General features: G+C 46.0%; 1 protein-coding gene and 1 pseudogene across 4 annotated transcripts in view; both read left to right on the top strand.

Annotated features, from left to right (window-relative positions):
* The window catches only part of RFFL (ring finger and FYVE like domain containing E3 ubiquitin protein ligase), a 76889-nt gene extending 51080 nt beyond the window's left edge, over positions 1-25809 (top strand). For all 4 annotated transcript variants that reach the window (XM_070394456.1, XM_070394458.1, XM_070394457.1 and 1 more), the window contains exons 2-7: positions 6291-6478; positions 14487-14897; positions 17853-17936; positions 18909-19119; positions 20540-20563; positions 23144-25809. In XM_070394456.1, coding sequence (XP_070250557.1) covers positions 6299-6478; positions 14487-14897; positions 17853-17936; positions 18909-19119; positions 20540-20563; positions 23144-23325 — 1092 coding nt within the window. In that variant the 5' untranslated portion in view covers positions 6291-6298 and the 3' untranslated portion in view covers positions 23326-25809. The remainder of the gene's footprint in view (positions 1-6290; positions 6479-14486; positions 14898-17852; positions 17937-18908; positions 19120-20539; positions 20564-23143) is intronic.
* Positions 22034-22249, top strand: LOC138995281 (U2 spliceosomal RNA; annotated as a pseudogene).
* Positions 25810-27030: the final 1221 nt, after the last annotated feature.

Raw genomic sequence — 27030 nt, forward strand, 5'->3', positions numbered from 1 at the left:
AATGGTTTTCTTTGTTATTGTTTTTTTTACAAATTACAAATATTATCCTAGGTGCTTTCAAAACCTCTCTTAAATAAACTTTTAATTGAAATATAACTAGAGAAGTCTACAAATTGTAAGTTAGGGTTTGATGAATTAATAGGCTTCAGGGTCTAAGTGCCGTCTGTTCAAATCCTGGCTACTACCCGTTAGCTATGACCTTTCGCAAGTCAGTTAACTTCTCTAAACCTTGGCTGTCTCACCTGAAGATGGGAAGAACGAATCTGCCTTGCCAAAATTGTTGTGAGGATGAAATAACATGAAATAACACTGGGTGGTACCCAGCTCAGTGCGGGGCAGATAAGAGCAGTCTTCCAATGAATGGCTACTTTCTTCTTTACTTGTTAAAATATGTAATTATTTATCAATTACTTCAAAGAGGCATAGCTCAGCCATATTGCTAGGCTTTTCATAGCTGTTCAAAGCCATTGCAATTGTACTTTAATTGCTTTTTATGGGTAATATGCAAGATGAAGCAAAGCCCATTCTGTAGTAATGATCCATAACGTGGGGTACTTTTCTTTATGCACTTGGAGCATAGATGCTTTTAATAATTCCAGGAATACGGTATGACAGTAGCCAAACCACTCTCAATAAATGAGATGATTCTGTAAGGCTTGCCATCTAGACATTTTCTGATTTGCCAGATCAGAAAGGTGCTACTTTGAGGATTTGGGGCCATTTTAATTAGGCGTCTTTAAAAGATTTTTATAAAGTCTTAAACGGTGCATTCACCATAAATATGTTAATTCCAAAATGTTGCTGTCTCTGCATCCTTGTGAAGCCTGTTGTTTCAGGCTTGACACACAGACCAGTCAATTAAAATTACAACAGATTGGATGAGAACCTTGGGGACTTGGCTTTACTGCTGTAGAGTTTGGTGGTTAGCAAGATGGTTTTGGAGTTGCACTGCGCATAGCACTAATTTTACTAGGACACTGACATTCTGATCTCTCTAGGCCATGGGACCATTTTTTTTTAAAATATATTTTTATTGATTTCAGAGTGGAAGGGAGAGATAGAAACATCCGTGATGAGAGAATCATTGATTGGCTGTCTCCTGCATGCCCCACACTGAGGATCGAGCCCGCAACCTGGGCATGTGCCCCAACAGGGAATCGAACCATGGCCTTCTGGTTCATAGGTTGACGCTCAACCACTGAGCCACGCCGGCCAGGCCATGGGACCATTCTGACCCTTCTCTGCTCCATGGTAAAGCCCATGACAACCACTGATCCATTTAAAATTATTTGACTTGATCAGGTGAACAAGTGAAGTGGTGTAGGAAGAAATCATATTACCTCCCCTCCTGCCTCTAACTGACTGTACTCACCCTACCTGGGATAGGTCCTCTATCTTGCCCTGGGTTACCACAGTAATTTTCCTGTTCAGCAGGGATCGGTCTGCCCAGAAATACCAGCATACTTATCAAGCTGACAAAATCTCGTGAGCTAGCTAGCTGCTCCTGCCTCACACCACAGGACTCTTCCCCAGGGAATGGTCAGTTTTCTTGTTCACCCAGCCCTACATCTCTCCTCCTCCCTGCAGGCAAAGGGGAGGAGGAGAGTCCGGCAGTTTTCAAACACACTCGGTGGGAGAGCAGCCAGAGACCGTATTTGAGGATTAAATCTCTCAGTCCCTTTTCTGAAGAGGGTGAGGGGATTTGGAGAAGGGATTTTCAGGCCCTCAGTGGAGATTTGATAATTTTCTTCCACGATCAGAAGGAGGTTTGCAGATCTGAGAAGGAAACTTTCAAAGTTGTCAACATAGGGAAACTTCTTTATACACCTCACAATTGGTTCCACTTTCAGTCCTTTAAATTACGTAATCAGGTGCCATGTCTGTGAATCTGTTTAGGGCTGAGGGATGAAAAAAAAATTCCCAAGAGAAAAATGTGTAGTTTGTATGGCAATGTTAAAATTACAAACTCTTTCACTCCCCAAAATAACCCTGAAGATAGTTATTTTTTAGACTTAGGGTTTTCTAATTTGGCAAGAGAGTACTTTTTGTTGTTGTTTTTAACCCTTATCCAAGGAGATACAGATACAGATATAGATATAGCTATAGATATAGCTATAGATATAGATACATAGATATATATATGTAATTTTTGTAGAGAGAGTGGAAGAGAGGGAGGGGGAGAGAAAGAAGCATCTATGTGAGAAGGAAACATCCATTGGTTGCCCCTGCAAATGCTCCCACCGGGGCAGGGATGGAACTAGCAAACCCAGGTACTTGCCCCTGACCAGATATTAAACCCATGACCCTTTGGTGCACAGGCCAGCGCTTTAACCACTGAACCACTGGTCAGGGGGCAAGAGAGTAGTTTTAACTGTTCACATTAGGACATGTGTCTTTTTGGTATGGAAATATATGTCAAAATGAGTAAAAGCCTAGTCTGTTGACTGGTGAACGTGTTCTGTTTGAGTGAGCAGGTGTGAGGTATGTTAGCATTGGGGATTCTTCCCATCCTAGCCCTTTTCGTAATGACCCCTTCTCCCACACATACATATCCCCAGGATAGTAAGACTGTTCATCACTCAAACATGGGGCTTATGGAATAACAGCGACAAATTTCAAGTCTTGTCACAGAGCCAAGACCTTGTAAGAGTAGCCAGATACTTAACAGGCCAAGGGCTTTTCTTTCAAGGCTCCCTAGAGGAGGCAGTGAAGATTAGATGTAAAGTTAGAATGAAAGTAGTGCTGAGGATGATTCATTCTCCTGACTCCCAACTGAGGAAGAGCTTTCTTAGCTTTTGTATCAGGGGGAGCTCTAGTGCCTTCCTGGCTGAAGTCCCCTGGGGGCAGGGACCTTGTCAGAATCACTTTTGGTCACCCCTGTGCCCAGCACACAGCTGGTGCTTCTGAAATAAAGTGCGAATTGAAACAATATACAGCGGGCCAGCTTTCATTGGAAACATACTGGCTCCTACAGATTGTGCTTCACCACGTGCACTTACCCACTGTGGCAGAGTTCTTATCTCTCGGGAAACCATTGCAGCGTGTATTCCTAGTGTGGAAGAAAATGTGTTTTCTCATGGTTAAATCTATCACTTCCCCTCCATTTCCTTTTTATTTCCTTTTTCATTTTTCTCTGTTAATGCTGTAAGCTTATCGTTGGTTATATCTGTTTTCACTTCTGTTCCACTCTCTAGTGAGAGGTGACTTTTCTCCTGCCCAGAAGTGTCCACCCAGAATCTGACCACTAGGTGCCACGTTTCCTGCTACTCTGGCCCTTACTCCCATAATTTATCACTAGCTTCCTTCCTCTATAATTTCTTAATCTTTGGGGGTTTCCTCTACAGTCTTCAAATATGTCTATATTTTTCTCTATTTTAGTGAGCTGGATCTTCTTCAGCTACTGCCTTCTCTCTCCTATTCACAGTCAAAAGTTTCTTGAAAGAATAATTTATGCTTAGAGTCTGGCAAACCCTCACTTCTCATTCTCTTCCCAACCTGTGGTTATCTTCCTAAACTACTCAGGCAAAGAGCATACCCACATTTTCCTAAAACTAGGTCCGTTTTGCATTTTTTATTATGTTCTACCCTCTGGGTCAGTAGCTAGTGTGGATAATTTCTTCTTGAAACTCATAACACTCTTTCAGTTTTCCTACCTCTGAGCATTCTTCCTTTCTCTGTTCTGCTGGTTGGCTTTCCTCTGCTTGCCCTGTAGACCCGGTCTTCCCGAGGGTTCTCACAGACCCGCCTCTTTCCTGCTCTTCACCATCCATCAGTCTTCTGCCCCACTCTGGGTTTAGTAACATACTTGTAGAAGGGTGAGGATTCCCAAACCTTCATCTTCAACTGAGACCAAACCCCTGTGTGCTGTGCATACATCAGCATGTCTCACAGATCAAAACTCAACTCCTCATCTTAACCCGCTCCCTCCACACACAGGTACATGCCTCCTCCTGAGGGCTTTATCCCAGTTAGTGATTCCACTGTCTGTCTTGTTGTACAAGTCAGAGTCCCTGGGATTCATCCAAGACTGTTTTCTTTCTCCCTTCCCCTACCTTTTCAATTCATTGACACAGACTGCTAATTCTGGCAAAGATCTTGGGACAAGCCCAGAAAGCCAAATCGTAGTGCTTTTTGCCTGTGCGTTCCCAGAGAAGTTGTAGTTAAAATATTGTTATGATGATAGTAGCAACAACTAATGTTTATTTAGTGCTTCACAGCCAGAGATGTCCAGATGAGAAAAATGAAGTACAGAAGGGTTATGACTTGGGTAGCATAGCCTATCACCGGGGCTTGGGACTTCTGTTTTACCCAGACCCTATATGCTCTTTGTATTATGACACTGTCACAGGTATTTCCATCAACTGATGATTTAAAGAATTACAGAATCCCTCCTTCAGAGGGCTACTACCCCACTGTTGTCTCCATTCTCTTGACAACAGAGAACTCATTTAATTAACTGCTCTTTACTTCATTATTCCATGTGAACTGTTAATTACCAGTAAGGCAGATCCCCCCCCCCCCCCCCCCAAGTCTGTGGAAAGTGAGTCTTAGAATCTTCATGCAAGTAATGGTGAGTCAGAGAGGGATGTGTAGGAAATGGAGCAAATGTGTGCTTAGTTAAGATTTAAATATTGTGTGTGATTCATTCACTCAGTAGTACTTGTTGAGTACCTATCTGCTGAATACTGTATGACTAATGGTCCCTGTTCTCATGGGGTCACAGGCAAGTGTTTGGGGTGGGGTGGGGCAGATATAAATTGGATCCGCCTACAAAAGTGAATGAATTATATCACAGGTGTATTGGAGGCAAGTGTTGGGAAGCTAAAAAGGCCCTAGAGTAGTCAGAGGCCTGACGTTATCGCTGTGTGAACCAGGAAGTTACTCCCTCTGCTGGGCCTTTTGCTTTTCCTCTATAAAAGGACCAAGGTTGAACCTGTTGGCTTCTTAGTTCCTTCCAGCTTATCATATCTTTGAACTATGATTTCACAAAGGCACTTTCAAGAAGTCAGGAGGCAGCGCAGAAAGTACCATTCTTTTATGGGAACTGATTATTGAGTAATAACACTAAATGTTCCATTATTATCTCAGTAAACATAGAGTTCAGGCTCAAAATGTCCATGTTGACTGCCTTGGTCTACTGAGAAAAGCACACTCTTACTTTATCACGGCATTACTTGGCATTTTAGTGGACTGTCTTGCCATCTTTAGGTTATTCTGACATTTGGGAGATTACCTCCTCTTTGTTTCGTGATCTTAAAAAAATCACCAATCCCGCCCTGGCCAGTTTGGATAGAGCATTGGCCTGCAAACTGAAAGGTCCCAGGTTCGATTCTGGTCAAGGGCACATGCCTGGGTTGTGGGCTCCATCCCCAGTGGGGGATTTGCAGGATCATAAAAAACAAACAAACACCAATCCCTTTGTCCCTAGTACCTGTATTTGGTATGTCAAATGGGAATAATAATCCAACACTTTTTAATAAACTCACAGAGGCACTGATTGAGCAATGAAGCTAAATTTTATTTATTGAGCATCTACTCTGTGCACGACACTGCTAGGGGAAGGTACAGATGTGAATAAGAAGTGGTTACTTCTCTCGAGGAATGTGTGGTTTAGCGGTAGAAAACAAAGTGTGAGCGTATCTGCGCAACCAGCTGCTATAGGTGCTGTGATGGAAGCTTATATGGGATTGCAGGTACAAATGTAAGAGTAGTTAGTTCTGCTGGCTGGTGGGAGGGGAAACCGAGGGGCAGCAGCATGGTGCAGGGAGAAGAACTTGAGGTTTAGAGTCAGGAGGACCTGGGTTTTCCGAATCTTGATTTTCTATATATTAGTGCGTGACCTTGACTTCTCACCTATATACAGGAAATAAAACCTTTTCACATAGTCAATGTGAGCGTGGAATTATGCAGTGTGTGTGTCTGTGAACTCTAGGGGAAGGTCATGTTCCTGAATAAAGTGTGTGTTAGGCCCCTTGTAATTGCTCCGGCAAGAGATTTTATTTGAAGTTAGATCTCAGATTAAACCCAAACAGGAATCAGCAACCTTTCAAAGGTAGTGTGCCAACTTGGCCGCCCGTGCTGTCCTGGCAGATCAGGTGTCTATAGTCGCTTCTTATGTGCAAAGGTGGTGGTGCAGGAGGTGGCAGGAAACCAGTGGCCCAACATATTGTGCCTTGACTTTGGCAGCAGGAGTGGTTTGAGTGACCCAGCTCACCTGTGCCCTCAGGAATGGGAATGCATTAGAGGTGTGTCTTAATTCTGACTTTTTTCCTTTTCCTCCCGTTCACCAGATTCTATCATGTGGGCAAGCTGTTGCAACTGGTTCTGCGTGGATGGACAGCCTGAGGAGGCCGCACCACCCCAGGGAGCCAGGGCGCAGGCCTATTCCAATCCTGGGTACAGCTCCTTTCCTTCCCCAACAGGCTCGGAACCAAGCTGCAAGGCCTGTGGGGCCCACTTCGCAAACATGGCCAGGAAGGTGAGTGTTGACCACCTCAGGCACTTGGGCCAGCTCACTGCCCTTTCTATCCTGCCTCTTGCCTTGCCTCTGCTTATGCAATGCCCATAACCCAGGCCCATTCGTTTCACAAAAGTAATAAAGGAAAAACTAACCAAGCAAAATCAAAGCATCTCAGCGTAGATTGGAAGCCCGCTCGACCTAAATTTAGATATCAGCTTTGCCATTTACTAGCTGTATGACTTAACCTTTCTTGAGATCCTTTTCCTCGTTTATAAAATGGGGATGTAATAGCTGTACCCATCTCACAGTGTTGGGAGAATAAAATGAGACAAGCTGCAAAGGCCAGTACAATGCCTGGAATGTAGCAGGCACTCCATACTATTTCCTTCATTAGCTGCCCTCATAAAGAGCCTGACTGCAGATTAACTTGTTCATTTTAGTGAAAGCAGTGCCATGGACGTCTCAGTACATCAATACCTTAACAACACAGACGGGAGCTTATTTCAAATGGCTATTTCATTTGAAATGCTCCATGGCATGTTTTCCAGATTAGCGAGCAGGAAGGAAACTTACTGGCTGGGTAATGGTGTGTGGGTGTGGGCCCTCCCTTTGTCAGCTCCCAGAGGCAGTGTGCTCTCTGGTCAAGCACCATTAGAGCAGACGGTGAACCTTGACCTGGAGAAAGAACTGTGTTCTGCATTCTTCAGTAGAAGGAGAGGTTTGCAATCCAGAATGGGATGTTAAAATGGTGATAATAGGAAAATTGAGAGGAAGAAACCCTTTTTAAACCATCTGCTGTATGCCAGGACTGTTTTAAGCAATTTAGATTTCTTTCATTTAATCCCCACAATAACTCTGTGATGTAGGCTTTAGGGTTCCTTAACTCCCATTTTATGAGAAACTAAGGCTTAGAGTTTAACAGTTAAAAGGGAAATGTTTGTGTGAAGTTCCGGACAAATAGCATGAGACATTAAAATACTGCTTCTCTTCCCTCCTTAGGTAGAACCTCAAGATCACATAGTTATTAATGGCAGAGTCAGGATTCAAGCCAGTCTTTGACCCTCAAGCTGTCTCCCAGGAGACATTCAACATGTCAGAACTTCTGCAGTTTGGAATGTAGCTTGAAGTGTTGACCCCCCTACCCTTTTTGTCTGTAAATGATGGAGGATTGGCATGTTACCTTGTAGGTTGTATTTTGCCTGCACTTCACTGTAGTGCAGCAAAGGCGGGCACTTGGCAGAGCTTTTTTGTGATTTGCTTAGCTACCCAAGAACTCAGCCAGAGAGGCTGTTGCAGGTGGTCAGGGAGCCGTGGCTCGGTGGGCAGAGGTGCCCCTCCTTTTATACTCAGACGAAAAGTTGAGTCAGTAGATTGAGACTGAAGTGGAAAACAGAAGGAACTCGGTGCCACATGGCCTCAGTCTTCTCAGTGATGGAGACGGTGGGGTGCAGTTAGGATCTGAGCTGAGATGGAAGGAGGGCTCTTGGGTATTTGTCACATGCCTGGTGCTGAGTTTGGCATTTCAAATGCCTTCATTGGTTCCTTACAAAAGCCTATGAAATCTGTACTATTATTTATTCCCATTTTACAGATGAAGAAATTGTTCTCTTTATCTAAGGCAGTAGTTCCAAGGTACATCAAGATAGCCAAAGAGCTGCTGTTCTCACAGTTACACTGCGAGGAATGCTAGGAACAACTGCTGATAGAAGTGGCAAAGTAATTGGCAAGAAGGAATAGGAAAAACCCTTGTGTAAATGAGCAGCATGAATTTGTAGTAGGCTTATTTTTTTAAAAAATATATTTTATTGATTTTTTACAAAGAGGAAGGGAGAGGGACAGAGAGTCAGAAACATCGATGAGAGAGAAACACCGATTAGCTGCCTCCTGCACACCCCCTACTGGGGATGTGCCTGCAACCAAGGTACATGCCCTTGACCGGAATCGAACCTGGGACTCTTCAGTCCCCAGGCCAACACTCTATCCACTGAGCCAAACCGATCAGGGCAGCTGTAGGCTTATTTGAACCTTTTTTTTTAACCTGGTAGTGTATAACTTTTTATTATTATTCAACAATTTAAAAATTATTACAGTTACATAAGTATATAACTTAGAGTCAAATTGTTCAAAAAGTTTGTTACAAACAATAGAATCCCCCTCTTCTCATTTCGCTCTTCTCAGAGGCAACTACTTTAAATTCTTTGGGCTGGTTCTTTTGGTAGTTACCTCCACATTACTGTTATATATCTACTAGTAGCCCTGCGCACGAATCTGTGCCAGTAGCTCGCCGCCGCCTTCTAGTAGCTCTCCGCCTGTTGCCCCGTCCTCCTGTAGCTCCCCTTATCCTCCCCTTCCCCCGCTCCCCCCTCATAGATTGCTGCCCTGCCCCCTCCTGTAGCTCGCTACCCCACCCTCCTGCTGCTCAGTGATCCGGTCCTTACATGGTCCGCTGTTAGCTTCACAGCGTAATGACCATTTGCATATTATATCTTTATTATATAGGATATCTATATATAGCTACCTATCTCTCTATATACACATACATACACACACACTTACAGTTGACCTTTGAACAATGTGGGGGTTAGGAGCACTGACAACCTCCCCTCCCCCTCCGTACAGTCATAAATACTAGATACATGTATAGCTTTTGACTCCCCCAAAATTTAACTACCGTTTCTCAATATGTGTGGGAGATTGTGACCGCCTTCTTAAAACATGTTAGTTATACTTTATGGAGTGGAAATGCAGAGAGAAAGAGCAGAGGACAGTGATGGTGATCCAGGCTTGGGGTCAAGCATGTTGAAACCTTGGGAGAACCAGGGGATCTAGCGAGTTCTTGACATTTCTCATCCAGAGGGAGAATGAGAATGAGCGAGGAAAGCTCCCCCAGAGACAGGAGAACGATGGTTGGGTGAGGAAGGGAAGACACTTTATTTTTCTCTATAGTGGTGATCACCGCCTGACATAAATATGTTTGTGGGATGGTACATAGGAACAGAGATCTTATCCATTTTGTTCACACCTCTTATCCCCAGTGCTTAGAACAGTGACCGCCACATAGTAGTTAGGCAATAAAAATTTTAAATAAATAATGGACAGTTGAGGTGAGAACAATTTCAAAAAGAGAAAGTAGACCAGAGTTTCTACTTTCATTGCTTTGTGGCTGACAATTCCATGCTGAAGATTTTCATCGAGCGCCAGTCCTGTACTGGCAGCTTGCTAGCTGCTAGAGGTCTAGCTTGTGGAGATAGAGGTGAGAGGAGAGAAAGACCTAGGCCTTTCCCTCGGTGCTTCCTCTCTGATTAAGGAGGCCCACATTTGCAAAGAACTGCTAACACTTAGCTGGGTACGGTAAGTACTGGGGAATCAGGCATTGCTGGTAAATCGGTCATTCTAGCTGATAATTCTAGGAAGGTTTATTGATTTGCAGAGCAGTGGCTCAAGTGAAGGTACCAGATGTGAGGCAAGTGCAAGGCTTATTTGGGAATTGTGAATGGCATGTTTGGCCAGAGTGCAGGATACTTGGGAAGTTAGGGTAGAACGAAGGTGGGATCAGGTGGTAAAGGGCTATGACTGACTTAGTAAGGAGCTTGGAGCCATCAGAACGACTTTAAACAAAGGAAGACCTGATCAGTCCTGTTTCAGGTAGTAGACATGGCTTCACTAGTAACAGGTGTAGCACTTAGGGAGCTTTTGCCCACTTGACACCTGGCGAGACGTGATCTAGGGTGGTGGCTGAGACTGATCGATCATATAGCTCATTTAGTGAGCACCTCTTCATGCCATATTCTTTGAAGTAGTACTTGTTAACCCATTTTACAGATGAAAAATAGGAGACTCAGACACTAAGTTACTTGCATATGAACACAGGTGAAATGTAGGGGAAGAAGGTAAATTTGAAAATGACAGGATATTGGCCAGTGTGCCTAGGAGCATCGCAAATGATCAAAATAAGGAACCTTCCCCCCTATTTATTGGAAAAATAAATGATTGAATATCTACTGTGTGTCAGGCGTTGCCTGGGCTAGACAGGCAGAGATGAAGTAAGTCATGCCTGCCTAACAGAGAGCTTGCAGTCTGACAGAAGGTGGGAGCAAATGCATAGCCATACAAAGAAGATAAGAAAGCAAAAGCAAGAATACTTTTTTTTTTGCGGGGGCGGGGGGGGGGGGGTGGGCGGGTGGGGTGGGGGAAGGCAAGTTCCAGTTTGGATATTTTCTTGTTACAAAAGTAAAAAATAATTTTGTGTGATTCACAGTGAATTTTGTGAATATTAAGAATGTTTTCTCCTATTAGAAATTTTCATTTGTAATTTCATGCTTAAGTGGATCAGCATTCTTATCGGAAGGGTTTGGCATTTAACAGCCATGGGCTTTTTAAATGTCTTGTCTGAAGCGGTTGAATTGAAACGATTACATGGATCCTACTACCTTTCTTTTCTTCATTTGGTCAGTACTTTCTGAATGCTCATTCGGTACAAAGCACAGATAACATTAAGGATTTCACAGAGGGAACCTAAGAAAGATGTATCTCCTGCCTCCCCAGAGTTTCCAGTCCTGTAGAGAAATGGCAGGCTGTTTTTGCCCCAAGCCACATATCCCATCTGTATTGCTAATACCTACCGGCATCAGCAGCCCTGACAGTTCTGTAGTGAGTTTGGCATTCAGCCTCTTTAGTTGGATCAGTTTGAGGAGGAAGACGAGTTTGTGTTTGGAAACATGGATGAGGTATTCAAATCTCAGAGTGGAAAGAGAGGGGCTGGGTTCCTAGGTATTGCAAAAGCTCAGAGATGAGGCAGAAAGGAACCTGTTTGTGAGTACCATATCACCTTATGCTAAGGTTTCATATACATGATCTCATGTGATACCTCCAGTAGTCCTTAGGCCGACAGACCACCTGCCTTTTCAGGTGAGGAATCTGATGCTCTGGGGGGTTATCTGTTTTGTGCAAATTTCCTTAGCTAGAAAGCGGACAGCCAGGACTTACCCTGCGTGTGTCACTCCTGGCTGCCCTTTTCCCTCCCAGGGGGATGCAGCAATGAATGCCTGCCTATAGGAAGGGCCAGGAGGAGGGGGCACTGGGAGGCTGAGAAAGTGCCAGGGAATATGGGTGGTGGGAGGAGGAGGAATAAGTGAGGGGTGGGTTAGGAAAGGAGAGCATCTCACCTGGCATCCATGAAGGGCAGTGTCTAGCTGAGGTTCCACAGCCGGCTTTTTAAATGCTGGATGTGTGTGTTCTCTTGGCATTTATGCAGGCACGTTGGCTCCACCAACTCATCTTTCACGCTACCTTGTTACTCAGTTGGCTTGCACACTTTGCTAGAATTCATACGTGCATGATTCTTGGCTCGTTCTGCCCACATTTGTTGATGGCCAGCTGCATTTCCCTTCCCTTTGTTCTCTCCTGCCTCTGCGACTGGGATTTTAGCCTCGAGCTCTCTTTCTCTTTTAGGGTGTGTTTCGGATGCAGGCTGACTTCAGAGTCCCTGTTGGAGGGTGGTGGGCATAGAAGCTGGGTTGCTGATCTTGCACCCAATAAACCACACACATTTTTTAAAAAATTAAAAAATATATATATTTATTGATTTCACAGAGGAAGGAAGAGGGAGTGAGAGATAGAAACATCAATGATGAGAGAGATTCATTGATCTGCCTCCTGCACACCCCACACTGGGGATTGAGCCCGCAACCTGGGCATATGCCCTGACTTGGAATCGAACCTCGACCTCCTGGTTCATGGGTTGATGCTCAACCACTGAACCACGCTGGCTGGGCTAAACCACACACTTTTGAAGAAAGAGTAGAGCGTTGTTTAGAGCTGGGCTGATTGAGCAACTCAGGGCTTTTTAATTGTGTCAAGCTAGGTCTTGTCAAAGTGCATTGATAAGTAATGGTCCATGTCAGGACCTACAGTGTTATGACATTGAAGCCTCTTCATTTCACTATCAGTCATCCTAAACACATTTTATTTTTCCAATAGAAAAGCTTCTGGTATGAATGAACCCCCAAGCCCCAAGATATCCGTTTTCCACCTGAGTTGCTATTGGTCCCAGATCATTAGGAAGCGAGTGCAGCCATGCGTCCTTTGAAGTCAGTTTCTGAACATTTTATTGTCTGGTTATAACTGTGTGGAGAATAGGGAACTTGATATGTGTCCTTTCGCAATGCCTTCTAAGTATTTATAGTCAAACTGGGTGGTAAACATTATGCCCTCCTCCCCTTACTACGTGAATGACACTTTGACAAGACTAAATATAGCTGTCTCCGCTATGCAGACTTGTGCTTCAGCCCACACAAGTGTCTGTGATTTTGCCTGCGAGAATCTAAGTCTCTTGGGCATTCCTGTTGGCTTGAATAGAAAAGGGGGAGCAGAAATATTTAGGTTAATACTTCAGTCACCACAGGATGAAAAGGTTTTTATTTCTATAAACGATTAGTGAGTGTGCCCTTTAGGATCATCCCAGTGTGCCCAGGAGTGACCTCTCCTGTTGGAGTGTGACCTGCTCCTGGCTGCAAAAGCTCAGTCAGATGTCACCGTGCTCGCTCAGCCTGTGGGGCAAGAGGCTGAGGATTTGCTGCCTGAATTGAGCAAGCCATCGTGTATTGTGTTGTCTGTGATTGCGGGAGTTGCTGCTGCCAGGCGGTACCAGCTTGCCTGCCAGGCCCTCTTGTTGCCCTCTGAGACACTCTGTACTTTCACGAACGAGAGCTCCCTCAATCAGGTCCAGAGGGCCTCCCATAGCCATCTCAGTATTTGTCTTGGATGTGCTCTCCTGCCCCACTGAATTCCCAGCACTCTGAGTGGGCCTTCCTGGGGTGAGGGAGCCTGGGCACCAGCCTCTGGGTGGGGCACTGGGTTGGGAGTTTGGAGATGGAGAGCCAGGCTCTTGACCCAGTACCACTGTCAGCTTGAATGGGACTGAGTTAGGCAGCATGGCCTGGTGCAAAGAGCATGACTGTGGGCATTAAACCCCGACAGACCGTGAGTATGAATCCTAGCTCTGCTGCTTGATGCCTGCCCATGAATATGATACTTAGAACTTTAGGCCTCAGTTGCTTTGTCTGTGAAACACGGAGGTACATGAATACCTACTTTGCAGGGTTGCTTTGAGATTTAAATGACAAGCGAGATATAGCTCTAGCATATAGTGGCCCCTCAGTAAATTTAATTAATGATAGTAATAATAACCACCACCACAACCTTCCTACATTTGCTTTCTTATCTCGGCAATAAATACAATCATAGTTCAGGATTTGAATCCTGCCTCTCATCATTAGCTTATATTTCCTAGCAATAATAATAATTAAAACAGTTACACTTACTGTGGACCCCTATGCTACATGCATTATCTCTTAACTTTACAACAATCCTATGAGGTAGATATTATTACCACCCCCATTTTACAGATGAGGAAACTGAGGGCCAGAGAAGCTAAGTTACACACCCAAGGTGACACCACAAGACATGGAGGAGGGAGACAATAAAAATGTAGGAATTTTTTTTTTTAAAGAATAGTTTATTGATTTTTTTTAGAGAGAGAGGAAGGGAGAAGAAACATTGATGTGAGCATAACATCAATTAGCTGCCTCCTGCACACCCCCTACTGGGGATCGAGCCCACAACCCTGGCATGTGCCCTAACTGGAAATTGAACCCCAGTCCCTTGGTGCATGGGATGATGCCCAACCAGCTGAGCCACACCAGCCAGGGCAAAATGTAGGGATTTTTTATTCTAAACCTGGTGGTCTTAATAGCCTTTATTTCTCTCTCAATAAAGTAAATAAAACCTCACATGGGATAATAAACATAGTGTCCTGTACATGGATACACAGATGCATACAGAGGGTCTGCCACCTGAGTGCTTTTAGCCTGAAATCTGCAAGTTAGCTTGCATCCTTAGATATAGGAGATAGCTTAGTTAAAGCGTGATTGGCGGTCTCGTTAGGCTTGGTAGCCCTAAGCTCCCAGGCCACTCTGTCTTGTTCTCAGAATCTGATGTGGTTTCCTCTGCCTCTTGCTCTAAGCAGCAGACCTGCCTGGACTGTAAGAAGAATTTCTGCATGACCTGTTCGAGCCAAGTGGGAAATGGGCCCCGCCTCTGCCTTCTCTGCCAACGATTCCGAGCAACAGCCTTTCAGCGGGAGGAGCTCATGAAGATGAAGGTGAAGGACCTGCGGGACTATCTCAACCTCCATGACATCTCTACTGAAATGTGCCGGGAAAAAGAGGAGCTGGTGCTCTTGGTGCTTGGCCAGCAGCCTGTGATCTCCCAGGAGGGCAGGACTCGTGCCCCCACCTTTTCCCCGGACTTCCCTGAGCAGCAGGCCTTCCTGAACCAGCCTCATGCCAGCACAATACCTCCTACCTCACCCAACCTCCCTTCTGCACCCTCACAAGCCACTTCTGTCCCTCCCGCCCAGGCTCAGGAAAATCAGCAGGTACGGCTCTGCAGTCTCTGCCAGTTGGAGGGCTCACTTCCCCTCCTGTCTGCTTGTGGGAGTGGGGTGTGAGCTTAAGTTCTTGATGATGTGAAACTTTTCTGCCTACTGATGCATGAGTGATATTTCCTTGACACCACACTCAGGTTTTGGCTTTTTTCAGAGGTGATAATGCACAGTCCCAGGTTTTTGGTGTTTTTTAATACATACATATCCCAGTTAGACATTAAAAAAAAATTCATTGTTCCAGAAATACTGGAGAAAACTCAGTTAACTCTCCAAATTTAGTTCTGTTCAAATTGCCCTCCCACGGACTCACCTTTATTGTGGGCTTTCTTAGCTGTGTAGGGAACTGGTTCCTTAGTAACCATCCCAAGGCGCATAGGAAAGAAAGGAACATGTAGAGGGAAGGGAGAGCAGGGAAGCACAGTAACCAAGACAAGGGCACTGCTTCTCTGGCCACTTACTGTTTGGGCAGGGGTGGTTGGCATCGGATGAAAAATACACTGCTTGTCATCATCCCAGTGGGGCCTGGGAATGGTAAGCTAAGAGCAGCACATGGACTGAGTTATGAACCGGCACAGGAAGTACAAAAATGAGTAATGCATTGTCTCTGCCCTCAGAAAGCCTCTCTAAGAGGAAAGGTAGGCACACAGACCTAAGTGGGATAAGAGTGAGGCGGGTGGACTTGACCACTGTGTAAGGAGTGATGGTGTCCTATGGATGAACTTAAGTGCCTTAGTGGGGGGATTAGGACCTAGAAGATCCATGCAGTTTCCACACCCAATTTGTCACTGACTCTCTGGTCACCCCGGGTGAACTTTGAGCCTTCAACAGTGAGATGAGGTAGTAATCCCAGGCCACTTTCGTTCTTGCCAGATGGTGGGAGGATTGACTAGTGTGATGTCACGTCCAAAGAGCTTTGAGCTACTTAGAGCTGGCATAGTACTCACGTTCCCACCCGGGGAGTGGATGGCTGCTGCCCGTTGATGATCTCTTTTGCCAGGACTGAGCCCTCTGGTTCAGCTCTGACGGGCACTGAGGCATGAAGGCCAGCGTGATAGCATACTTTACCTGCAGTGAACTCATTTACTCTCTTGTTGGCTTGAGCATGCTTTCTACCCAACTGGAGTTTAACTCTTTGCTAAGCTCTGGCTCTCTCTGCTGGGCAGGTTTTACCTCCTGCTGTGACTTCCTCCCTGTGCTTGGTTGAGCACTCCTCTCTGTTTAGGGGGAGCTGGGAGAGCAACTTGAGTAAATTGTTTTCCCCTAAAGAACCTTCAGGTGGGTTTTTCAATGAAGGGAATAGGTTTTAAGGTTCCTGTCATTAACTGGAAATTTTCAGGTGCACCTACAGATTACAGTATGTGCCAGATCTAATTGGGCACTTCTCTGATCTCCGATGTTCTTGGAGGCCTTCACGTCAGCTCACATCCTCTGTTCTGGTGAGAGCTACCTTTTGCAAGCCAGAAAAACACACATGGGGGAAGTCAAGTAACTTGTGCAAGGCCCCCTGACAGCTCCACAGTGAGCTGCACTAGTGTGTAAATCTCGTAGTGCTTGCTCCACCGGGGTTCTTTCCTTTACCTTTAGTGCCCTGGTAGTCGTTGCTAGGGAGGGAAGTGTATGGAATAAGCAAAACTGGACAGATGCTGGTTGTAGATTTTGATTTAGCCAGTGGGCCAAGGCAATATGCTTTGCAGCATGAGATCCAATTTCTCTTTCCAAGAAAAAAAAATAGACCTACAAAAGCTGCCTATTTAGGAACAGGTTAGGTTCTGGAAGATGGTTTTGTAACTCCCAGGTGACACCAGGAGGCCAGTCTGTACACATCTGCATAAAGCTCAGAGAGAACGAGAGGTGTTGATAAAGACATGGTTTTGGGTGCCTCCCAGTACCTGTTCTGCTACACGTGTGATTGTATCCTCTCTTGGCATTTTGGGTGGTGGTGGCGATTTCTACTTTCCATTCTTGCTGTAGTTGCTTGCCTCTTCTTAATTAGCTCCATGTACGGATCCTAATCGGGGAGAAGTGGCTGGGGCCAGCGGGTGACCGGTTTCCTAGGTTGTCCCTTTGCTGGTGCCTCACTACTGGAAAAGGCCTGTGGGCTCAGACACTCTGCTCTGGGCTCACAGGAGGCTTTGCACGGAGGGAGTAGTGGGTGAAAAGGATCTAGTTAAGGGACTTGTGGCTTAAATGGTGATGGGATTAAGAAACTCATAGTTCTGAGCAGTTTTTGGTGAAACCTGAAGAAGTACCTAAGAAGAACTGTTTGAGAAGTTAGAATTCTAAGCAGAGTGAAACTTTGTAAGCATAAGCATTTGTCTTATGTAGTCTTAGGCTAGTAGGATCTTAGATGCTTTAAAATAAATGTTTGACCAGGTTTCAAGGCAGCTCTTAGTAATAGTGCCCTGCCGGGCTGGTTGGACTCCATTTCCAGAATGTGAGCGTGGTGATGGGCCAGAAGGGAGGGAGTAAGGTGGTGAGGGTCCGGAAACTGTTTCAGCTGGGCCAGTTGAGGATTTAGTATTGAGGAAGGAAAGACATGCTGTGAACAGTTTGAAGAAAGCAGTAGACATTGGTCTGAGGGGCAAACCAAGGATAGAGGGTGGACGTTATAGAAAGGGCAGTTTGGGGTCAGTGGCAAGAAACAATTCAGTGACAGTTGACGAGCAACCTCCTGCAGTGGACACAGGGTCTTCCTCCCACCAGAGTGTTGAAGGTACCTCAGCGATGAGTGGGCTAATGCCATCCTGGTGGTGGGCAGAATTCATGCACTCTGGTTCTCTGCCTAACACAGTCAGAGAGCAAGCTTTTGTCAGGCTGTTGTGCGAGACTATAGATTTCGGGAGCAGGTGGGAGTCATGGGACATGGTGTGAGCTCAGGACAGGTCAATGCTCTGCTAATCCCTGGGGCATCTCTGCGGATGTGATGGCACCTTTCTCTTCCCACAGGCCAATGGCCACGTGTCTCAGGACCAAGAAGAACCCATCCGCCCGGAGAGCACAGCCAGGGCACCTGCTGAGGATGAGACCCAGGTGGGTCTCTGCTTGGTCTGGATGTGGGTCTTTGCCTTTGCCCTTTGCCCTTTGCCTCGTGTTCTTGGGCTGTTATTAGGAACCTCTCAACAGACTCTGAGGCGGAGAGAAGAATCAGTCTGTGATGATAGTTCTGAAATTCTGTTTCAGGGCTGGGGTTTAGTGCTAGTGTTCCTTCGAAACTATCAGAATGTTAGTGCGGAGTTGTGAGGTCACAGCGGAGACCGGGGAGCCGCATGGTCCCTTAGTTTCCAGTCTCTTGACTTTCTGAGAGCTGCCCGAGTGCAGGCTCCTGGTGCTGCTGTGCAGATCTCATTGTCCTTCTGCTTCAAGCACACAGTAGCCATTGTCAGGGGAAGGAGGTCAGATAATCAGGAGGAAAGCTGAGAGGGAGGCAGACCTCAGCTATGGCGGGGCCAGTCCAGAGGACACAGCCGTTGGGGCCACGGAGTTACGGTCAAGGTTGCCTACAGAGGAGTGCTCCCAGGGAAGTCTGCCTCTTCCCTGGGAAAGCAGAAATCTCTGCAGTGGGGAGAGAGAAAGGCCAGCGCCATGTGAGGAGGCTTCTTGTGCTGCCACATTTAATCTTCACAGGAACCCAGTGTGCTAGCACTGCTCTCTCCTTCATGCGGGGGCAGATAGGCTCCGAGAGAGGAGCAGCTCACCACATATTATTTAGCAGTAATCAGTGGAGGAGCTAGGATTCAAAGGCAGGGTCATCAGACTCCAATGCGTGCTCGTTCTCTTACATGCACTGCTTGGTTTGTGGCTGTTGGGCCTGAGCACAGAACTGTGGGTCAGGCAGGGACTGGTCTTTTTCAGTGCAAAGCACTGTGCCACCCACTCTCCCTGCCTCTGTTCCTGCTTCTGAGGTCAGTCACCAGAGATGGTGTGAGAGTGCTCTGGGGTCCTTGGAGAGAGAGCCAGGGGAGTTCAGAGCTTAGCCCACCAGTCTCATCTCTGCCTGTTTAGTCCGTCGACTCAGAGGACAGCTTCGTTCCGGGCCGGAGGGCTTCTCTGTCTGACTTGACCGACCTGGAAGACATTGAAGGTCTCAATGTGCGGCAGCTGAAAGAGATCCTGGCTCGTAACTTCGTCAACTACAAGGGCTGCTGTGAGAAGTGGGAGCTGATGGAGAGGGTGACGCGGCTGTACAAGGATCAGAAAGGCCTCCAGCACCTGGGTGAGGGGCTGAGTGGCAGCTGTCACTCCACAGCATAATAGCATCTTCCAAGGAAGGAGTCTCCTTACACATTTGCCCCATCTAGTCATAGCTGTCATTTGGAGTTGAGTCCAGGACTGGGTTAGGCGTTGTATACATTTATTTAGTCCTCAGAGCAGCCTATGACATAGGCATTATTCATCCTCTTTCTATTTTAGAGCCCAGAATTGAATTGAGAATTTCCTGGTCTAAGTTCATGGCCTTTCCCACCACACTCCCTACTACCTCCAACAATACTTAACCAGTAGGGAGATTAGGAAGCAAATGTTTGCGCACACTGTGTGAAGAAACTGTCATACCTGGGCTTTTCCTTTTATTCATTTCCCAAATCATTCTACATGGTATCATTTTCAGGTGACAAGCCAGTATAGTATCTAGGTCTGTGATCAAATTAGTTTGGAAAAAATACTTTGTTATGACCCCCACCCCCCGTTACTGATTCATGGTAGATACTTTATAGTAAAGGCAGAAAATCCTGCAGAAGAGAAACGTGTTTAGCTGTTTTGAACTCTGCATTTCCTGAAATGATGTCACTTAGAACTCTCTCCCCCTCCCCTCCTTCCCTCTCCTCCCCAACTGATTTAGTTCCTGCCAATCAACATTTCGATTCCTTGCATGCTAACAGTAGTTGAAGTCAGATTTCAGGCTCTCCTCTCCCAGTAGCTCAAATTCATCAGTTAGGGGACATCTGACCAGTCACCTGATCAGGCTCACTCTTCCCTTTGGGACTGTCCCCAGAATCGCCCTAGAGTTGTGAGGACATAGAGAATAGATGGGAACTCCGGAGGGGAACTTCATCAGGATGCCCTGGCTGGCTGGAACAGACTGTACCTTCTTTCTTCACTTAATGCTAGCTTTAAAAGCAATAGGAATGGTCCCTAGCTGGTTTGGCTCGGTGGATAGAAGTCAGCCTTCGGACTGAGGGATCCCAGGTTCGATTCCGGTCAAGGGCACATGCCCGGTTGCGGGCTCGATCCCCAGTAGGGGGCGTGCTGGAGGCAGCCGATCAATGATTCTCTCTCATCATTGGTGTTTCTATCTCTCCCTCTCCCTTCCTCTCTGAAATCAATAAAAAATATATATATATATAAAAGGCAATAGCAAGGGATATTGTGCTTATGCAGAATCCTTTCTGCTTGGCAGTTTTGTTCATGCAAATCAGTAGAGCCCCTCTGTTCTGAGACTAGACCAGACATACCAGCAAGAGCTTTCTGAGTCCTCAGCGTGTGCAGTGAGTGGGGAAGGCAGGTGTTTCTCTGGGCTCTCGGCCACCCTGGTTCCCAGCAGGGAAAGAGCAGAGATCAGAAATGAAGTCAGGGAGGTTGCAGGTTTTCCTGGGATCATCACATATTCAGACGCCTTCTTTCTCTTTCCTTTTCAGTGTGTGGTGCCGAAGACCAAAATGGTATGTATTTGTTTCTGTTTGGGAATGGCTCATGCTCTTAGCTCTTCTCTCCTTCCCCTCCTTCACCCCCAGTTCCTGATAACAGTCCAAGAAGTCTGAGCATGTCAACATCTGGACAGAGGGTGTGAGGAAATTCACTGAGAGCCAGGGCTCCTTGGCATCTTTTGAAATTCCCAGGGCAGCATATCTGGGAGCAGACTGATTGGCACATCTCTGGGTTACCGGAACTCAGAAGCCAGCATTTGTGAAATACTTACCAAAGCGAGTGCTGGCATGTGCCACATTCGGTTCATTTTTCATACTCCTAGTACTAAGGCACACCTTCCCCTACACTCAGTTCTTTTTTTTTTTTTTTTTATTGCTTAAAGCATTACAAAGGGTATTACATATGTGTCCTTTCCCCCCCCCCCCCCCCCCCTAACACTCAGTTCTTGTCTCTGTGTGCCTTCAGGGAAATCACTTGGGTTGTTTAACAGTTTCCGTACCCACCAAGAAGAAGGGATTATCTGAGAGAGCCTTGTTTGTCCAGGGCTGAGCAGTGGCTCCAGCTGCCCTAGGGACAGATCAGGAAGGTGTCACATATGGTGCTCTGTAGGCACAAGATGCATATCCCATCTCAGCTGCCACACATCCACCTGTGTGTTAAAGACCACCTGAGCCTTTGGGTACTCCCAGAATGCACTGCGGGAGTCTGACTGGATTTGGCATCATTCTAAAACGCTCTGGTATACCTTTGTGAAAGCCTCAAGGCTGTATGGTTGTGAGCTTTTCCCCAGGAGAGAACATTCTGAGTAGTGTAGGAGACTGCAGAGCATTTTAAAACTTTCAGAAGACTCCAAATTACTTAGTAAAATGGTCTTTTGCTTAAAATGGGACAGTCTTCTGGCTGATAATTTATCAAGAGTTGAGCTCTTGTCAGTTCCCCCAAACCATTTGGGGTTCTAGATCTACTCCTTCGCCTTGGTGCCAAGATCATGCTAATCTCCTTGGTGTCTTCCTTTCTTTTTCTGATTTCCTGCATTGATGAGTTTATTGTTATTCCTGAGAGAAGTAGTCAGTGATGAAATTCTGTAAATTATTCCTGCTCACTTAAGGTATTTGTGTAGTTCAGCCCTTTCCAAACCTTCCTTGTTAGGGCTAATAGCTCCTCAAATGGGTAAATAGGTTTCATGACCTTTCATAGCCAGCCCACTGCAAGTGTTTCCTAACTTTTTGAATAGTCCAGGAAACAGGAAAAGAAAGTGCAGAAACAACAGAGCCTTTTGGGAATGGTAGAGGTGACTGGTCAGTCCAGTTCCCTATTTATGGCTACCTCGTTCAGACTACCTGCCTGACCCCTGGGGTTTTGGACATGAAGGTTTTTCTGTTTGTGCAGCTAAACTAGGATACTGGCCATGCCCACTGTATCTCACCACTCAGATAAGAGGGTGAGCTGTTAGGAACTCTGTGCACTGAGCATTTAATACCATTATCGCTTCTCGGCCTTTTGGCTAAGATCAAGTGTAGTATCTGTCCTTATCAGTTTAATACCATCGTGGTAGTCCCTGCCTCTAGGCCACTGCCCGGATGGCCCCCTGGGATCTGAATTCTGGCTTCTCTATTTAGCAGATGTGTGCCTTGGGCAGGCCACGTAACTCTCTGGCCTCAGTTGCTTCATATATAAAATGAGTAGTAAGAGAACGTACTTCGTAATTTTGTGAGGATTCAATGAGTTAAAATATGCAAAGCTCTCAGGACCGTCCTTATCTGGTACCTGCAAGCATTCCGTAAGTGTGAGCTGTTATTCCCTGGGGAGATGTTAATTTATTAGACATTTTGAGAACACCTACCACATGACTGGTGTTTTAGGGATTCAAAGATGAATACCTGACCTCAGAGCACATAGCAAATGCTAAGCATGTAATTGTAGAAATGGAATGAATTTGTTGAATTAAGGAACTCACAGTGTAGTGGGAGAGATAAATAGGCAAATTCAGACATTCTAACCCAGTGCGCTGAGCATTCATGGAGGTTCGCATACAGTCCTGTGGGTGCAGCCAGAAGAGGGACCTGTGTGATCTGTTGGGCTCTTGTACGAGGAAGTTTCTGAGGAAGCCTGGGAGGCGGGGGGAGTTTGTGGATAGCACAGGGGGCCCCCTGGTCCTTGGCTTTATTAAATTGGGGATATGCTTACAGATAAGTCTTGCGATCCTTAATCACTCATTACAGTTGCATTTATACCTAAACTTTTCTGAACCATTTTTTTATCTTTTCAGCATGTTTTGCCTCAGGGGATAATGAGTCCCTAAGTGCCATTGACTCTCTGTATTACAGCATCAATTGTCTGAAAATGATTTCTTTTGAGCTTTGAGGACTTGGCTTATTTAGTTCTCCTGTTCTGGGGGGTATTTGATCTACAGATACTTTGTTCTTCACATCTAAAGCCTGGTCTGTGGAGGTGCGGATTAGAGCAACTGGAATTGGTTACTAGAGGAGTGGTCCCTTGGAGTCCTATTTGAGGGGCGGTGTGTTCATAGTGTGCCTGTGCTCTCCCACCTCCACACACTTACTCTGCCCCTCTCCTGCCTTGTGTTTGTCCAGGGGGAGCAGTGCCACCCAGCCTGGAGGAGAACCTGTGCAGGATCTGCATGGACTCACCCATTGACTGTGTTCTGCTGGAGTGTGGCCACATGGTAACCTGTACCAAGTGTGGCAAGCGTATGAACGAGTGTCCCATCTGTCGGCAGTATGTGGTCCGAGCCGTGCACGTCTTCCGGTCCTGAGGGCTTGGTACCGGCTTCTTCAGTGCCTTACAGGGACACAGTGCGAGGTTTCTGGGCTCAGGGTTGGCAGCTTGCAGAGGGGCAGGCTGACAAGAAAACCTGCAGTGTTCCCAAGACCAGGGCAAGCAAAGATGCTGTCACCTCTGAGCTGCCTGTCTTGCCACGAGGTGCCCCTCCTGGCTGGCAGAGCCCGAGGCGGTGAGGACTGGTGTCGATCGCTTGGGCAAGTCCCATTTCAGTGATCTTGGGTGATGATCACTGATGGAGAGAGGACTTTCCAGAACTTGGTCCGTATCTTCTCCCTTTCCTCCTGTGCCCCACCTCCTAAGCTGCTGGCTGTGTTTCACCAATCAGAAGTCCTGGTAGAAATGGTTCTCTTCCTCCCCAGCACATTTGGATTTATTTCTGGTTTCACTGGCTTTCTCTGCTTTAACCTACCTTTGCTAAGGTTTCTTGCTACATTGCCTAAAATCCATTTGTTTCCTTAGACCAAAAAGATGTTAGCTTACTAGACCAATAATGATTCTCCCTAGGACAGAATTTGGACCAGTCAACTTCTCTCTGGTGAAAAATGAAACACAAATGCTATTGAAAAACTTCCAAGTCATTAAGAGCTGCTTGCTTCAGTGCTGGGATTAGCTGTCTGTCTCCCAACCTGACCTTGGGAGCCAACGAAACATCTGGTTCCCAAATGGCTGGGAAGTTCCAGTGTCTCTGTGAGATGGTGCCTGGATCATCTCTGCTTCTCTTGAGGCCGACTTAGCACCTCCTTCATTTTAGTTGGAGAAAAGGGAAAGTGTTGGGTGGAATCAAAGGCTTTTTGCTTAACTTCAACTTCTCCAACAGACCAGTTCTAAACTCTTTCCCTCTGTGAAAGAAGTCCCTCTCTTTCCCACAAGGTTTAAACATGGTCTCACTCAAGGCATCGAGACTTACTTAGGCAAAAAGCCTGGCTCTTCTCTAGCCAGACTTCTCATAAGTTCCTGGGACCAAATCTGTGAGACACAGAGCCCCTTCGAGGTATCAGAGGCACTGAGTGAGGTTGGTTTCAGCCCTTGAGCAGATAGCTGGAAGCCTTCGTTCCCCAGCTTGGTGGGGACTCCCTCCTCCTATTTCCCTCCTTAGTCTACTGATTTGGGGGTAGGTGAGGAAGAAGCATTCTCTGGGCTCTAGGAAGGATTGTGCAATGAGTAGGTCGTGTTCTCGAGCCCTCTTAGGTGCTTACAGCACTGGAAGAACCAAAGGGCTAAAGAAAAGTTCGCTGGACCAGCTTGGCCAAGCACAAACATACATGCTCTGAGGAGCTGTGTGTGTTGCCATTACCAATGGATGATCTATGCAAACCCTAAACACCCAAGGGCCTTGGCAGACACCCCTCCCCTCCCCAGTGCAGCAAAGATAAGAACCAATTGTAACTCTGGAGAGCAGTGGAAAACCTCTAAGAGGACCTATTTATTGGTACAGACATGCTTGGCTTTCCCTCCATCATCAACCACTAATCCCCTGTGGGAAAACCAAATTTCATCAAGTAGTTGTCAGATAAACACTGGGCCACTTACCTTGACATTATACCAAGTCCTGATGATTTAATTCTGGGCCATAGCCTTTGTAGGAACTGGGGGAATGGAGATTTCCCGGTGAAGACATTTTTCTGCTGGACAGTCAATACTATAGTTTACAATGCCTGCCAGTTTAGCAAAGGATTCAGCTACTCAGTTCCATTGTGAAGCAGGTCTATGTATATGCAACTCAGTTAACCTCTAGCAATAACTTCAGGGTAGAAGCTGGTTCTCTTCCTACTTAAAACTTGCTCAGGCCTTACCTTCCCCTGCCTCCCAACTTCCCTCCTAACATGAGTTAAAGATAATATGGTGATGGTTGGTTTGAAACCTCAGTAAGAATTAGAACTGATGTCATTTACTCATTTTGGAGAAAGAACTTGCCTTTAAGTCTTCTAACCTCTTTTGGTGACGGTTTTCACTTAAGGAAAATAGTGTCAAGCAACCCTGATTTTTTCTTTTTGTTCTATCTTCTCTATTACACCAAATAAAAGTTGGGAATTCCAGGATCCCATTTTAGTAACTAATGTAGGTAGAAAACTTGATCTTTATCCTTGAATACTCCTTCCAGCCCCTCATGGATTTTTGGTCTTAATTTTATCATGGAAACATGATTCTTCCAGTTATTTCTTGGCTTTTGCTGTGATTGAGAAACTTCAGCTGAGACTTTTAAAACAAGAGCTGACTGGTTCATAATGTTTGAATACTTGGATCCAAACTAGTAAGAATAAGCTGTACAGGAATTAGTGCTCAATAATATTGTATAAATTTGTTGAAATTTTTTGGATGTGAATGTGTTACTTCAAGTGGCTTATATTAAGATTCTCTCAGACTTGGGTGTAATACAAACCCAAATGTGTATTTTTTGTTACAGATCTCTGCTTTTTAATTTTGTAATAAAGTTTCATTATAGATGCCTGTCCGATCTGGTGTGAGGCTGCCAGAGATCTGATAGTTAAGATTGACAAGAGTTGATCAACCAACAAGCTAATCCCAGGCGTTTGCACACAGGTATGCACTTGAGACCGCATTGTTGGAGATGCTTGGCTCATGTCTTGTGGCTTTGGTCAAGATAGCCCTGTTCGACGGACAAGGGAGGAAACTGAAGCTGAAGTGTTGTTGTGACTTGTTTGCGAGCTCACTACTATGGGGGAGAGGCCTGGGAAAGCCTAGATGAGGATGGAGCTGGGTAGAAAAAGGACCAATCATAAGACCAAATATGAAGCAGTGAGATCAAACATTGCCACTGATTTAGTGAGAAGATGGGCCTTAAAGATACATATAATCTGGCTGATATGGCTTAGTGGTTGAGTGTCAACCTATGAACCAGGTCACGATTGGATTCCCTGTCAGGGCACATGCCCTCGTTGGGAGCTCGATCCCCAGTAGAGTGTGTGCAGGTAGAGTGCATGCAGGAGACAGCCAATCAACGATTCTCTCATCATTAATGTTTCTCTCTCTCTCTCCCTTCCTCTCTGAAATCAATAAAAATAAATTTTAAAAAGGTGATATGTATAGAAAGGAGTCTGAGGACAGCAAGTGTGTCAAGTCTTCATGTGACCCTGAGAGATGGTGGCTTTTGGAAATACAGCTATGGTAGTTGGAGAGGCTGAGGTTGGCCCAGCCTTGTGGACAGACTGCTGTGTGGGCACAGGCCTGCAAACACCTCCTTGATCAAGTGCCCAGGGGAGGGGACCTCGTGAGAATGCAGCCTTTGGGAGAGCTAGGTTTGTGCAGCTCTGCCCTGTGACTGAGGAGACTTGTCCAGTGTGTAAAGGCTTGAGGCTGAGCCACAGCCTTTTGTTCTCATTGTTCTGGGCTGCTGACCCGTTGAGCACTGTGATGACCTCTATCTGCTGCCAAGCAACAGCTTACAAAGGCTCAAGGTCTATGGAAATACATGAAAGGATACAAAATCGTATATATGGTGTAATCTCAGCAGCTCAGAAAAATCTCATGTCAGAGAGACTGGAAGGAAAACTCTTTAAACAGTGAATGGAAGAGCACACCCAGCAAGCACACCCCTCAGCTGTGAGGCTGCGCCTTGAGTGTAAGCACCCAGTAAGGACAGGTGGGGCTGGGGCTGGTCAGTTGGGCCAAAGGGCAGTGGTGTGTCCTTTGGCAAATTCTCCAGGGGAGTGCCTCG

This window comes from Myotis yumanensis, unplaced genomic scaffold (genome assembly GCF_028538775.1).
Source record: "Myotis yumanensis isolate MYYU_CA2020_CCGP unplaced genomic scaffold, mMyoYum1.0.hap1 SCAF_16, whole genome shotgun sequence".
Lineage (NCBI taxonomy): Eukaryota > Metazoa > Chordata > Mammalia > Chiroptera > Vespertilionidae > Myotis > Myotis yumanensis.